Genomic DNA, 15,682 nt, shown 5'->3' with positions numbered 1-15,682 from the left:
ACTGCTACTGCGGGGGGGTGGGGGGGGGGGTCTTTTAATATTGTGAACTTTAAACTCTTGACTCCAAGAGAAAAAAAAAGATCAATAGGGCAGCATAGCCCCAAAACAAAAACAATTTTAGCTCAAGTGCTTCTCTTTTCTGTGGAAAAGCAGCTCCACGTAGTGCTGCAGTAATCAGGTAATGTCTCCATTCTGAATTGCTGTAATGATGCATTTTTATTTGCAGGGAATGCTCAGTGGTGCAGTATAACAATAGCACATCTATGCTGGTTCACATTTCAAATTATGAGGGGGTCAGTAGAGTTAATGAAAGCTTTTAACTTCAATTTATATAAGGATTTGTTTATTATACTTCACATCTGTGAAATACAAAAGCATAAATACACTGATAATAGCAAACCAGAAGCCTGAGTGAAATATCAAGACACTTCCACAGCTGCCACCAATCCAATGTGTTCCTCTACAATCAAGATGAAACAGCATTCAATTCTACAGAAAAGAACCCTACAACCCCTGGATCACCCAACAAGAATCGTCAGAAAATTAAGGTTTCATATTTAACACTAAGGTTTAACAACACCAGTCAATCTATATGCTTGCCACAACAAAGTGTAGCCTTTACTTGGTAAATACTGTTACAGTAACTCATTGTTTTATACATCAGTATTGATTGAACAAAATCTATCTTTGGGGGTGGAGTGAGACGACAAATCAGGTTCAATTTGATTTTTGACACTATTTTTAACAATACTTCAATTTCTGAGCTCAATTTTGTGTGTGTGTGTGTCCAAAATAACTTCTGTTTTTATTCCTAAAATGTGGTTTTTGGGGTCTTATGTTTTTCTGCTGCTGCATTGTGTCCAAAAAAATATATCTGCAGAACATGTCAGAAATGTATAAACCGCAACAGAATACAGCATTCAAATTATATAACCTTTAACTGAATAAGTAACTGGTTCAATATTTCTAGTAGAGCAGCCAATACTCAAAGCAGTCTTGTTTTAACAAGTACTCCTTATTTTAAATATTGTTACAAATACTCAGATTAGTCAACAAGCCCCTGTATTTAGGGGTCATCTCTGTCTAGGACTACAGTGGTTATGAACCATTAACAATTGGATTTCAAAATACTTTTAAACTGTTCCAGTTTAAAGGATAAAACAGAGTTCACATTATTTTTTAGGAATTTAACATCTGCTTGACCAAGCCTTGCTCACACCTGTTGAACTACAATTAAAAGCACAAATATTGAAGATTACTTTTGCATACTTGAAAACCTTAACCTCTAATTTTTAGGCAATTAGTTGGACTACCTTATGTTTTAAATCAAAGTCATAACAAGTCAATGAGGTGATATACTGTATGTATGTATGTAAATATGCATTTAATAAATAAATCATGCCATGATGGCAGATGACAGTATTTATTATCAAAGTCAACTGCTCAAGTTATGTCAAATGATGGTCAAAAGGCTATTTAAATGCTTTTACAATTTGGATTGTTGCAGTAGTTAGTCAATGTCCATCTCAGGCAGCTTGCTGTCTGTAGTTTCAGGGGCAGCAGGCTGGCCTTTGCTGTCTGGTGCTTTCTCATTGGAAGCTGGCGGAGTCTCTGTGTTTTCCTGTCCATTTACTGGTCCATTCTGTTCAGCTTCCTTCTGTTCCTCTTTTGGGGGCTCTACCTTCGGTTTGGGCTTCGAGACTACTGGGTTGCAGTCAGAAACCAGTTCCTGCAAATAAGAAAAGAAATAAAATGCAGTGTTGGTATAGAGATTTGGGATTACATCTAATGTTAACAGAGTCCAATTGCCATAATTAAATCTTACAATATCCAAGTTAATTTCCTTCAATTATTTATGATGAAAATCAAACATTTGCTAAGGCAAGAAACAGTTTAACAAGATACTTTCTGCACAATACAATTCTTCTGAAGTTCCAGAGAAATTATATATATATATATAAAAACAAATTGCATTTCGATACATGTTCCTTAATACAGCTATTTTGGAACACACTGAACTCCATTACCAGTATACATGTATGTCTACTCCCTCCTTCCACATTTTCAACATGGGACACATGTAAAGATTCTGGCAGACCTTCAGTTTTGTTTTTTACCTTTGTTTTTGCTTGGATTTCTTTCACCTTGATGACTGGATCCAGAGTAAGACTCTGCTTGCTTTGCTGGTTCATTTTATTGTTCATCCAAGCCATAGCCTCATTTACCAACTTCTCCACTTTCTCCATGTCAACTGCATCCAAGTGTTCATATTGCTCGTCCTAAAATTCAAAAGTACACATAATAGGTTTAATAAACCAAACAGATCTGAGGAATCTTTATTTCAACTTGTTACGAGCACTAGTGTCTAAATTTGATTTGAAAGAGAGGCCTATTACACATGCTGCAAAAATGTACATTTAGCAAGTGCTCAATCTGTTGTTGCATACTTGTCGTTAGTCTGTTCCATGCAGCAACTAGATCTTACCTGGTTTTTGTAGGCACCAACTACTTTCATATAGTGTTGGACTCTCTTCCCAAGGTCATCAAAAGCCTTTGGTCTCTCTTCAGCCTCTTGACATCTCTCCTGAATTGGCTGGCCTAGTTTCTGGGGTGGGGGGGAGGATTTAAAAAAAAAAAAAAAATGTAAATTATATGTAAATTATTATTCTTTAGCTTTTTTAGAAGCTAGTAAAATTAAATGGTTACAATTTTGCATTCCCAAGACAGACAACCTATCTTCTGGATGGAATCAACATTACCTTCAGTTCAGCTAGTTTGTCAATGTAAACTTGCTTCGGCTGGTCCTCCCCATCTTCATACAGCCAATTTTCTGTGTCTTCCAGCTTCAATGACAGCAAGTCGCGATCCTGAATTTACAGAAACAATTTTTAGTTCTTTAAAACAAATATAATGCATAAGAATTGAATCCCATTGCATTTAGTTACACTACTCCTTTCGGGATAGTGCAGCACGGTAGTAGTAAATACGAGTTTGTGGAAGAAAAAGAAAACACAGTACTTACATCATCCCCAACAAACTTCTCCAGGAGACCACTCAGCTTGTCTCTCATTTCATACACATACTCCTCTACATTATTCTTTGCATCATTTCGTTCCTTTTCAAGTTTGTCCTGCATTATCATCTTACCCTGGGGTAAAACCACAAAAATAAAAACACATTCAAAGTACTGACAAACTGAGCTATCATGTCTAGAAACAAATTAGCAGCCAGAATTTCAATGCATTACTGAGTATCAGAGACTTGTCAATTACGCTTCACGTTTACAAAAGAATAAGCCTTTTATTAATAGTTGAACAACTTCCATTTACTCTTGGTTGTTTCAAAGTTGGTTACCCCTCCAGGTGGGCTCAAACTGAATAGTTCAGATACAAGTACGGTTTGTGAAGAAATTACCTCGTTTTCAACAAACAAGTTCAGCGTATCGTTGCTCAGTTGCCACTGTAAGCTGTGTTCAATGGGAAGATCCACAGTCTTTGTTTTTACTTTGGGTTTCTTTGCCTGTGGGGGTTGATCATTTTTCTTTTCCTGTTTTGCCTCTTCTGCAGAAGTCTGAATACAAAAAAATAAAACTTAGTATTTACTTTTCAGTTCAATGACTAAATGTTGAACAAACATATATAAAACACCATATGCACTTACAAATTTGTAACTTTAATATAATCTTGGTATGAACTAAACAGTTAACAAGTAAAACACATGCGAAGAGGACTGACTTAATGCATTGTTTTTCAGTTACCTCCATTTCGTCGGGTTCATTCTTTTTTTCAGCAGTTTCTTTTTGCGGGCTTGCATCACCTTGAGATTTCTGATCCTCTTGATCTACATGCATCTTATTCTGTAACAGGCAACAGCAATCCAATATTATGGGAATCCATCAGAGCACTATATAATAGTCTCTTCTAGATTGCTGCAAAATCTGACATGATTTCAAAATCAAACCTGAAGCGCAATACTGGATTTTAATAAACCAAGACCTTGTTTGTAGCAGCTACCATTTCTTGACTTTAGCATAGATTATAGGATTATCTTGAACCTTTAGTTTTATGGGATTACAATAAAACCGGTCATATCCGATCCTGTAAAATAGGATCCCCTATATTAAATCGATGGACCTCTGGCATGTGTCATTTACACATGTCGCTACCAACTGAAAGGTACCGATTAAAACTGATCAATGCACATTTTATTATGGGTGTAAAACATTGCATTCAGCTCTTTAGCGTTTGGGAATTCAGTTTCACTTTTTACATGCTGTCACTTCATACAACTGCCCAGTTTAACCGTGTCAAGTAAAAGAAAATCGAGGGATTAATATAAAATTACTGGACCATTAAAAAGCTGAAACAAAGCCAGTTTATGTTTGCGTGCACGCTTTCTTCTTGTTTCCGTTTCAACACACACAGTGCAAAAATTTTAAAAAAAATCTGTGCGATTACTTTGTCATAGACAGAGCAATGCAAGAACTGTTTTGGAATGCCAATTTTGTAAAATTGTCAAATACTGTATTGGCGCTTTCACAATTCACAGATTTTCTTTGCATAGTATACAGTACCATACTTTGTTGTTTTAGACACACTGATGTACCTGCCATTGTTCATTCATAATGCCCTAACATTAATAAAGCAGCTACCGTAGTATAACTACTCCCTCCGAGATGATATTTTTTCATATCCGATGGACCCCTGGAACCAATTAAATCAGATATGGCAGTATATTTAGTATATCATAGCCCACAGAAGAACTGTTTAACAGTTAAGACAGTGTACGTTGCCAGCAATACATTAATTACCTCCTCCTCCTTTGTTTGTTGCTCAGTTTCCATTGGCTCTTCACCTTCCTCTAATTTTTGTATCTCCACAAGAGAGGCAGTTGACACACTAAACACGCCGTGTACGTTCACTCGGACTTTAACTTTAATTTTGGAGCTCTCCCCATTAGCCTGAGGAACCACCTTCTGAATCAGAAACTGACCTGCAGAGAAAATACATGATTAAATAGAAATGTTAAATTACCACAATACATTTTCTGTTTCTGTCTGGAATTTTAACTAATACTGAGATGTATCCATTAACACCATTAGATACCAATAGTTCGAGCTATCATTTTTAATAAGCACATATATTTCAAATGCATTTACTTAATGCCTAAAAAGGGACATGTTCATTTTATATTTCATGTCACCCCAACACCTTCCCTTGACCTGGGTTTGGCAATAAAACAGATATGATAACAATCCTACTCCCTATTGATAGGAGGATGGAAATAGAATCCTCTTCAAAGGTTCAAACCTCACCTATAGTGGGATCTGGATAAGGCAGTTCTTTAGGACAGTTGTAATACGCTTCCAAAGAAAAAGCTTCCTTTCTGTAGAAAGTTAGAACTTTGGAGAACGGTGCTGCATGATTCTTCTGGAATACTTCACAGTCACTAAAAAATAGAAAAAGGCATCAAAACCTGCTAAAGTGTCAACACTTTCACGAGAAAACAACATTGCAAGACTTGGTCAAAGATGAATGAGGTCCCACCTTAGTCCTTCTTCTGCTGCAGAATTCCACTTTAGGGAGATTGGATAAGGAACCAGGTCCGTAATGGAAAACTCTCTCACTTTGAATGCAGGGGACAGAATAGCACACTGAATGAAAAAAATAAAATAAAATACAAGTTAACATTACACAGATTACTATATGACATACATAGAAACAAAATAAATCTAAATATTAACTTTGTGAAACTAAATAATTGACTTGGGATTTGGATATACTTATGCTGTTAAATGATGTGAAGCCCACTTAGTTCAAAACTGTAAATGGGCTCCCAAGCAACATGGACAGTACCATCAAACTACTAACCGATCTGTAACACAGCTCTTACCTGAAGGGCACAGCCTCGAGCAACAGCCTCATCTGCGTTTAAGGTTGTACAGATTTCTTTGCCAAAGAATTTGCCAATTCTTTCTTTCACTGCTGGGATTCTTGTAGCACCGCCCACAATTTCAACAGCATAAATATCTTCTTTCTTCAGCCCTTTACATTTGGGAGGGACAAACAATGCATCACTTAATATTGCTTCCATGAGCTGCTTGACTTTTATACTTAATTGCTGTAATACTCTTACAAGGAAAGATGAACTTACTTGCTTGTTCCAAAATGCTGCGGAGTGGAGCTTCTACTTTAGCAAAGAGTCCTGCACACATCTCCTCAAATTGCCCTCTAACAAAAAAAAAAAAACACAGAAGTAACTGTAGGTTATTTTAGTTCAAACCCACTACAGTTAGTTTCTTCTGAATAGACACCATAGCCTCTTGTAAATGTGTTTGTAAGTTTAAGACTTGATAAACGTTAACTAAATTATACTTAAAAAGTGGAGAAGCTTGGTTATCCTAATAATTGTACCTGTTCAGTTTTCCAGAAACATCGATGTCATTCATGAAACATTCAATATTCAAGGGCAGATCTGAAGAATTGGCGCTCATCAGCTTCTTCAGTTTCTCACACTCCTGATAAAGCCTTAGAAGTGCTTTGATCTTCGACTTAACATCCAGTTTGTACTTTTTACCAAATTCTACACAGAAGTGATCAACTAAAACTTCATCAAAATCTTTTCCACCCAAATGTGGATCAAAAGCTGTAGCAAGAACCTAGAAAAGAAATACAAAAAATAAATAATAATTGACATGAATATAGTCTATTTGAATTAAGGTTACAATAAACTTTGTTTTTACATATCTGAAGAAATGGCAACCAGTCCAAGTGCTCTACCATCTAAAACAAAATATGAAATCATGCTCCAAACAGTTTGCCATATAGCATTAAAATATTTACCTTCAGTTTTCCTTTGTTGAAAGCACAGACTGAAACCTGGTATGCCGAATGTCCCAAATCAACAAACACAACATTTCTTGGCTTTTCCTCTGGGGCAGGAAGATCTTGTTTATAAATTCCATACGCCAATGCAACTGGAATGAATACAAATAAAGAATTGGGTAAACCACCATTTAAAACAGCTGTAAACAATGAGTTATTCAATCTGGTTAAACAAAACAAGAAACATATACTATAACAATCTATATTATATCTATCTATTACACACACACACACACTAAAACAGCTTTCTGTTTAATATATTCAGTGTATGAATTTATTAAGAAAGCCAGTCACAAAGCTCAGCATGCACACATCTTTTTCAGCTTTTAGGTTACCTGCTGTGGTTTCATTCATGAGCCTCAGACAATTAAACCCTGCAATCTGAGCAGCATCTATCATCGACCTCCTCTCAGCATCTGTGTAGAAACAGGGAACCTGTGGAAAAAAAAAAAATACATTTAAAAAAGCAAGCTAATTGATGTTTGATAAGCACTGTGAACAAGTGTGGAATAGACAGACTACATCATGTCGATTGGATAGTCTGTAAATGAAGATTTCTAATGCTCCTGTATGTAAAGCACATCTCAAAGTGTATGAAAAAAGTTCTGGTAGTATAATGTTCAACAAACGTACTGTTAAAAGACTACATTTCAATACACATCCATATGGGGGCTTACATTTTAAATATGCTGAAGAAAATGTTCAACTTACTGATATGACGCAATCTGCCACAGGTTTTTTCAATGCATTTTCTGCCGTCTCCTTTAGTTTGGTCATCAACATGCCCGCCATTTGCTCAGCACTAAAAACTTTCTCCTCCTCCATGTACATCAGCTTTATGCACAAAAACAAAGAAGACAGTAAGTTCCATGGCCTGAAAATATGTATTAAAAAAGAATGACCAAAACCACCATCTCGTATACAAATAGTGACATACGGTTACACTGTAATAAAGACAAGATTCAAGCATTCCACCTGATCCATCAGGTCATGTGTGTAAAATAAACACTGTGGCAGCTTAGCTGTTTATAACTACATTTTACAAAATAATTCCTCCACCTTTCACCCTCTCCCCAATAAGATATCTAACCGAATATTACTTTACCTTGATGCCAGTTGTGCCTGTTGGCATTTGGGCAAGTTCATATGGAAGTTTGGCTTTTTCTGACTGAATAAAAGGGTCAGTGTATGCCCGGCCAAGGAACCGTTTAAATCCATGTACTGTATTTTTAGAATTTGAGACCACCTGGAAGAAATCAAACAATCAGCAAAAAAGCTAATCCCTCATGCCTATAAGCTACTTTAATGCAAAGTAGTAATAAAATATGAAATATCCATCTCGGTTTCTGAACAATTAACCAATTCAGCCTTTTTTCTCAATGTTTTACTGCTTGTGTGTCTATATATAGCTACAGTAGTAGTAATACACACATACAGACCATCGGTGCACCCGAGTCCACAGGGATGTTCCGCTCCATTCAAGGGAATGAGATGTTTTTCTATATATTTTAAAAATTAGACTTTAGTTTAAATTTGACTGAGTTGCTAAATCAATCCATGACACAGATTTGTGCTCTGCCAGCAAAATATACTTTGAAATATCAGCAGTCAGCTTTTAAAGCGTTGAAATATTTATTGATTCAATGAAGACGTACCTGACTTTTAGCAGCTGCTCCAATCGAACGGTTCCGTGGCCCAAATGACACAAAAGAGCTTCAAGATAAAGAAAAACAAACACTTGAATGAAGTTGTCTTTTTATGCCTTGCAGAGGAGACCCTATACAGTAGTTATTTATGCACTGCTGTGGATATTAATGTAGTTAGAGATTACAGCAAAATAAGACTAAACAGTGAAAGATTCCAGGGGACCAAAATTTATCTCCATACAAGCTTTTGATCATTACTTATTTGTGTGTTTGATGTGTACATTTACCTGGAATATAACCATCAAAATATAGCAAAACAAAGAAATAAACAGAAACATGCCAACCAAAACAAGTTTGTTAGCAACACCCACACACTACTGTCACGAATGTAAAAATAAATACAGACCTATATACAGTTGTAGTCAAAAAGTTTACATACCCCAATGGAAATGTATAATTTCTAGAAATTTCTCAAACAAATAACTTTAGGAAAAATCTTTTTGTAGCAAAAGTTTTGCTTTTGTAGATGAGAAAAAAAGAGAGAGAAATAAAGGTCTACAATTATTTATTTTTGCAAAACTTAAAATGCTCATTCAAAAGTATCCATACCCTTTGATGCTATGATAGTGTTGTCTACAAGGAGCTAGAAATTTCAATACGATAATGCATTGTTCTGAATGTGTCATTTTCACTTCAGTCAAAGGGTGCAGGACGACACCAAAGCGGCATAGGTGCAGAAAGACGGACCAATGTAAAACGACTGCATTCTTTCTTAATACACAGATGCGCCAACCACTCTCAGATGAAAAAACACGCAAGTCATTAAATTATATTACCCAAAGTGCAGAAGGCCGCCCGATGTTTTTTTTTTTTTTTTTTTTTTTTCGACCGGTTGTTAATTAAGCAAATAAAACTATGTATGTTTGGTTTACAATGATTATTTAATAGACTGTTAGAGCTGCCTGTGCCACTTATTATAACATTATAAAGATCAGCAGCGGCCGGCATTAGGAAACGCAGCATTCACGTGTGTATTCATGACAGTAGTTCCTTCCTTCCTTATCTCCGACACAAGGCCTCATAAAATGTCATACATTGGTTGTAAAGGATAACCGTTCGGAGTGCCGTTTGAACACCTAGATTTATTGTACAACAGGAAACATGTTTTTGTGGATATACTCACGGTGTGCTGCGATCGCTGTACTCGTTCGCTACGGTCTCAATCCCTCCGGCCCTGGCTACCGCAACATAGCAGCTTTGATAGCCGACATCAATCCCCACCACTGACATTTTAAGAATCTACAAAAAAAAAATAAACAATAACTGTATCTTAAAACACCAAAACGTTTCTTGGTGTTTAGAATGAATTGGTAAGTATAAAAATTAAGAACGGTTTAGACTAGAATTAACAACAAAAACATTAAAAGTTGTTTTTATTCCCTGTCCACCACTGAATTAACTGCACCTTCTTAAATGGAAAGCCGGCTGGTGAGTGTAGTGTGTTCTCTATCACACAACGAAATCACACCGCGGCTGTCTTAATATCGCGAGTTTTAGATTCTTCCAGACATCTCTAGATGTTTCTGAACCCTCTCAATTTGAAAAGCGTGTTGAAGCCATTTTAATATGAAGTGGAAGGACTTGTCTAATATTTTCAAATGTCTGCTTTTCATATATATATATATATATATATATATATATATATATATATATATATATATATATATATATATATATATATTAGATAGATAGATATAGATGTGTATTTTCGCATTGTTTTTTAATTTTGTTTTGAATTGAGTCATATTAAATGTTGCTGGTCATGATGACTGCACGCAGTCCCATTTATAATTACCATACAAGTCACAGGTAATTGCCAATTTAAACAATAGAATAGAGCAGCGGTCTCCAGCCCTGGTCCTGGAGAGTCCTGATCCTGCAGGTTTTATAGGTGTATTTACATTACACTATGTAACACAATTTTTGTTCCTGGGTAGTAAGTGTTATTTCCTAATTGCTTATGCCTCAAAAGTATAGAAAATGGCTATTATTCCCCACAAACTTTGCTTTTGTGACCAGGACAGTGATATTTTGAAATTTACCTATTTCCAATGAGAAAACAGGCGAATTTGTGTCTTTTCGTTCACATAAAGTCAGAAAAAAACAACATATGAATCCATATGAAATTATATGAAATTAACATGTATTTATACTAAAGTAATACAAAAATGACTACAAAAGATTTAGAAGTGAGTAGTTTTTGGAGATTTACGATTATACTGTAAATCACTTTCACGAATCAGCCCCCAAATGTAGTCTCCCATCACGTTCTCGTTATACTGTCCTTGGTAGCGGCGTTCAAAGTCCAGTATATCCTAGTGGAAGCGCTCGCCTTGCTCCTCCGAGTATGCTCCCATGTTCTCCTTGAATTTATCAAGATGAGCATCAAGGATATGGACTTTGAGGGACATCCTACAGCCCATTGTGCCGTAGTTCTTCACCAGAGTCTCAACCAGCTCCACATAGTTTTCGGCCTTGTGATTGCCCAGGAAGCCCCGAACCACTGCGACAAAGCTGTTCCAAGCCGCTTTCTCCTTACTAGTGAGCTTCTTGGGGAATTCATTGCACTCCAGGATCTTCTTTATCTGTGGTCCGACGAAGACACCGGCTTTGACCTTTGCCTCAGACAGCTTAGGGAAGAAGTCTTGAAGGTACTTGAAGGCTGCCGACTCCTTATCTAGAGCTCTGACAAATTGTTTCATAAGGCCCAATTTGATGTGCAGTGGTTGCATCAGCACCTTCCGGGGGTCCACCAGTGGCTCCCACTTGACGTTGTTCCTCCCCACAGAGAACTCGGTCCGCTGTGGCCAGTCCCGCCTGTGGTAGTGCGCCTTGGTGTCCCTGCTGTCCAAAAGCAAAGATAGCAGGGAAACTTGGTAAAACCACCTTGGAGACCCATCAGGAATGCCACCATTTTGAAGTCTCCTATGACCTTACAGGCGATTCCGATTGCCTCGAACAGACTGGTCACATTGATGCCATCTCAGAAAAATGCAGATATGTATCCACTTAGGCAGCTGGAACTAAACTGAACTGGTGGGCTTAAGGCCCCTGTATTTATACTACTATTTATATTACTGGAAAGTTCTAGAAAGTTCTAGAAGTTACTCCAAGTTTACTCAGCACTGAATCTATCTAGAATGTTCTGGAAAATAGGTAAATTTCAAAATATCACTGTCCTGGTCACAAAAGCAAAGTTTGTGGGGAATAATAGCCATTTTCTATACTTTTGAGGCATAAGCAATTAGGAAATAACACTTACTAACCAGGAACCAAAAAAAAAAAAAAAAAAATTGTTACACGGTGTTATCAATGGCTAAAGATCTGGAACACATGTTAATCTTGACTAATTAAGCCAATAATTGGTTCAATTAAGTAACTAAGCGCTCGGTTGAAGCGAAAACCAGAAGACCCAGTAGCTTTCCCAGGACCAGGGTGTGAGCCCCCTAGAATAGAACAATAAGTCATTTGTACAATAAATAAACTTGTGCTTAAGAATTTCCTAACTAAGTTTCACGTTGGATAAGCAATTATCTATGAACGTAGCATATTAGGTCTACCACTGTACTTCTTGTTTGATAAAATACAGTTTGCAGTTCTGTTCTAGAATTGGGTCAGTTTATTTAACTTTGTTTCAGTTCCTTGGAAGGTGATTTACATCAGTATCCCATGTTGCACTGCTTTATCAGGGGTTACAAGATGGCGACGCCCATGCACAGAATAATTGCTCGTAGGCAGGCGTAAGTAAAAAAAAAAATGTTTTTACATTTAATTATATGTTAATGCTTATGGAAATACATACTATTGTCCCGCAGTTTACAGAACAATTGATATATATGGGACACGTTTAGAACGGTTATGGTTAGCTTGGTTTTTGTTTCATTAAAACATACTTGCAACTGTACTAGTCTATAGCAGCTTTGTTGCGTAAGTGTTTTAATGTTGATTGTAGATATTTTTCAGTGATAAAATAATGTGTCCGATATGTCTTTACGTTATGTTCTACCTTGTTTTTTCAATATGTGCCACACAGTGTTGTGAGGAACAATGAATTCCACACCCAGCAAGTACTTATATACATACATACACATAAATGATTTGTTTAATGCGCAAGGCCCGGTAAGACTCACAAGTAATGTTTTCCTGCATGGAAATTAGACTCGATCTATGTTTTCCTTTTGTTTTAGGGAGGCTAACAAACAGTATGTCCGATGTCAAAAATGTTTAGAATTTGGACACTGGACGTACGAATGTACTGGGAAGAGGAAGTATCTACACAGACCCTCCAGAACTGTAGAATTGAAGAAGAAATTAAAGGAGAATGAAAACAACTTGACATCTATGCCAGTGTAAGATTATTTTGTGTGTGCGTGCGTGCTGTTTTGGTTTATCGTTAATGGATAAGTTTATACCTTAGTGAGGTCTCATTCATCTCACTCTGCACTGCTACGTTGGAAAGGATACTGATTCTGCTGATGCTGAACATAAAATTTAGGAAAGTAAGCCTGAAATGCTCAATGAAGTTCGAGTGCTCTGTTAAAATCCACAGTTATAGTTCATTAGCAATAGCTATACACACACACACACACACACACACAAACTATTACTAGGCTACACTGGGGCTTTCTGAAGCCTACTTTAATGACGTCATGTCCAAGTCAAGTATCTTTCATTATTACTTTAAGGTACCACTCTCCATTATACCTGTGTGCAGGCTGTACAAAAGTGAGCGTACTGATTTCCAAACAGCCAGCCAGAATAATTCTATGATCGTTAGACCTGTTGAATACAAATACCCTTCAAACACATTTTCCCACTTAGGGATGCATACCGTAGAACTGTATGTATGCATGTCACACTTGAAGTTTTTAGATATAACTGCTCAAGCATTATTAGATATAACTGCTCAAGCATTTTGATGAATCTTAGTTTCAGTGTACTTGTTGTCATGTATGCATCTATGTTTGGAAAACTGCCTATCCATTTGTGATTTATTACAATAAGTAGTGACTTTTCAAATGACCACTGAATGGCTGACTTATCTGTTTTTTTTTTTTTTTTTTTTTTTTAAACAGATTGTCATTGTGAAGAAATATTGCATTGACATTTGTTACAAGAAATGATTATGCGTAGTGTGCATATTAGTCACTGGGACATTATATGTAATGGTATTGAATGCCTGAGCTATTAAAAGCTTAAATATAAACTATATTGAGAAGCACTGGTGTGTTTTTCATGAAATTGAGAATGAACATTTCATAGGATTTTCTGTTAAGCATAATCCAATTATCTGTATTATATTGTATGTATGCATATGTAATTTTTATTTTGATTTTTTTAGACCAGGCAGTGAAGGGGCAAGTGAAAAGAAGACCAAGACAAAAAAGAAAAGGTAATTGAGTGTGTTTTTCTTTCTTTCTTGTTTTATTGTTGTGATGCGGCCACAAAGAAGATAGAGCTTGATCTTTCAAGAAGTTTAGTGGATCAGTAAGGTTTAAAAAAATAAATAAATAAAAAGGTGTGAGAAACAATGTAAACCGTTTTTCTGTCCACACCTCCCTATGAATGAGCAAGCTGTCTCTTGAATTCCTGCAGTTTATAGGACATCGCTGAAGTTTTTGTCCCCATCCCCCCTAACAGATCCAAGGATTCGAGCAGCTCCAGCAGCAGCAGCAGCAGCAGCTCCAGTAGTTCGTCCAGTGACTCTTCATCAGACAGTGATTCTTCCTCCAGTTCCTCCTCGGACAGTGACGGTGATGACAGCTCCTCCTCCTCCAGCTCCAGCAGCGACTCGGACTCCAGTGACAGCAGCTCCGACAGCGAGCCTCCCAAGAAAAGGAAGAAGAAGAAATAAGATGAATGGTTTTGATCCAGATCAGAGTTCCAGCCCTGTTTTAGTGCTCTGTTCAGACTGATTTTTATAGGTTTGTCATGTAAATGAAACCTAACACAAGTCTTGGAGCTTCTAGTGGCAGAAGTTGTCAGTAAGGGTTTGCTGAAAAGAGGTATAGACCAGGTACATTTATAAACCTTTACTAGCGTGATGAACGGATCTCATATTCCAAAAGGTATATCTTTTAGGAGTAAAAGTATTTATAGTAGAGTGTGATTTCTTCAACAACAATATTACATATTTGACAAAAAAACGAAACTTTACCTTTCAGTTAACCATGTTTTACAGCTGTTTTATGTGGACTGTTTCCATTGTGTGTATTTGATCACAGGCAAGATAAGGGGACCAGAGATTTGCATGTTTGTGAACTACAAGTTGGCTGTTCAAATTATTTTACATGGCAGACATTTTCAAGGTTTAAGAAAATTAACAATTAATAAATATTTTTGTAAATGACAACTTTATCATAATTCCAGAGTGTGAATTTGCATTTTTGTTTCTTCTTTTTTTTTATTGTATATAATAGAAGCATTAAACTTATTTTTAAACCTATATTTTCACTCTACTCCAATTATTAAATACTAGTTTATACTGTCGTCACATTTAACCTGGGTCACACTTACCCCAAAATTAACATAGTTCAAGTTTAATTTGACGTATATAAGATATGTAATTGTAATATTTCAGAACCTTTCCTAGTATTGTTATATGTTGTCGTAACAGTAGGATTGTAATGTTTGGCTCATAGGAGGGTAATTTGAAGCATCTGTCTTAGTTAAGACATATTTTTGTAGTTTTCTTTTTTTTTTAATAAAGAGGTTGTTTAAGTTTGTTTGTGCCTTTTAATCTTATGTATGTCAAAATTAAGAATAGTAATTATGTGTACAGAGGTTAGACAAAATGGTCTGCGAGGAAGGCACTGCTATAAGGGATTAAACTAAAACATATTTGATTAGGTCTGGAGGCATAAATAACCAATACTCTTTAGGGAAGTTAGGGAGATGAAATCTACTGCAGTCTACCCAAGACACGATAATAAAATGATTTTGTGCATCCAACTACAGCTAAGACCAAAAGAATTTTAGGATTGAGACATAATTTAAAAAAAAAAAAACTCTATGAACCTAATTTAGATAGTTTATGTAACATAATTTAATCAAAGAAACTACAAAATGATATTGCGAAAGTCTACCTAAAGC

At 36.2% G+C, this 15,682-nt stretch overlaps 2 protein-coding genes across 3 annotated transcripts; one reads left to right on the top strand and one right to left on the bottom strand.

Moving 5' to 3' along the window:
- Positions 1-326: 326 nt before the first annotated feature.
- Positions 327-10,113, bottom strand: LOC131699473 (heat shock 70 kDa protein 4-like). 2 transcript variants are annotated; one of them, XM_058996305.1, is made up of 20 exons: positions 9,996-10,113; positions 9,714-9,829; positions 8,540-8,597; positions 7,990-8,130; positions 7,596-7,718; positions 7,220-7,319; positions 6,843-6,976; positions 6,414-6,658; positions 6,154-6,230; positions 5,893-6,044; positions 5,547-5,653; positions 5,315-5,448; positions 4,811-4,992; positions 3,758-3,856; positions 3,415-3,570; positions 3,023-3,148; positions 2,760-2,867; positions 2,486-2,605; positions 2,118-2,279; positions 327-1,729 (listed from the first exon to the last, which is right to left on the bottom strand). In XM_058996305.1, the coding sequence occupies exons 2-20, from the start codon at positions 9,818-9,820 to the stop codon at positions 1,511-1,513; spliced, it is 2,550 nt and encodes an 849-aa protein (XP_058852288.1). In that variant the 5' UTR covers positions 9,821-9,829; positions 9,996-10,113; the 3' UTR covers positions 327-1,510. The 2 variants fall into 2 exon arrangements, with proteins under 2 accessions (XP_058852288.1, XP_058852287.1); XM_058996304.1 differs by having other exon boundaries at positions 9,714-10,031.
- A 2,068-nt stretch (positions 10,114-12,181) lies between these two features.
- LOC117413462 (zinc finger CCHC domain-containing protein 10-like) lies at positions 12,182-15,315 on the top strand. Its single transcript, XM_034022679.3, has 4 exons — positions 12,182-12,330; positions 12,778-12,939; positions 13,932-13,982; positions 14,231-15,315. The coding sequence occupies exons 1-4, from the start codon at positions 12,260-12,262 to the stop codon at positions 14,442-14,444; spliced, it is 498 nt and encodes a 165-aa protein (XP_033878570.3). The 5' UTR covers positions 12,182-12,259; the 3' UTR covers positions 14,445-15,315.
- Positions 15,316-15,682: the final 367 nt, after the last annotated feature.

This window comes from Acipenser ruthenus, chromosome 22 (assembly GCF_902713425.1).
Source record: "Acipenser ruthenus chromosome 22, fAciRut3.2 maternal haplotype, whole genome shotgun sequence".
Lineage (NCBI taxonomy): Eukaryota > Metazoa > Chordata > Actinopteri > Acipenseriformes > Acipenseridae > Acipenser > Acipenser ruthenus.
The sequence above is the reverse complement of the archived record's forward strand: the minus strand, read 5'-3'. Positions and strand labels throughout refer to the sequence as shown.

Coding starts and splice junctions, on each gene's coding strand:
- LOC131699473 (XM_058996305.1), bottom strand. CDS start 9,820: ATGTCAGTGGTGGGGATTGATGTCGGCTATCAAAGCTGCTATGTTGCG. Junction 5,654..5,892: donor CTCGAGGCTGTGCCCTTCAG/GTAAGAGCTGTG, acceptor TTTTTCATTCAG/TGTGCTATTCTGTCCCCTGC. Junction 3,857..4,810: donor AACAAACAAAGGAGGAGGAG/GTAATTAATGTA, acceptor TGCCTGTTACAG/AATAAGATGCATGTAGATCA.
- LOC117413462 (XM_034022679.3), top strand. CDS start 12,260: ATGTTGCACTGCTTTATCAGGGGTTACAAGATGGCGACGCCCATGCAC. Junction 12,940..13,931: donor AACTTGACATCTATGCCAGT/GTAAGATTATTT, acceptor TGATTTTTTTAG/ACCAGGCAGTGAAGGGGCAA. Junction 13,983..14,230: donor ACCAAGACAAAAAAGAAAAG/GTAATTGAGTGT, acceptor CCCCCCTAACAG/ATCCAAGGATTCGAGCAGCT.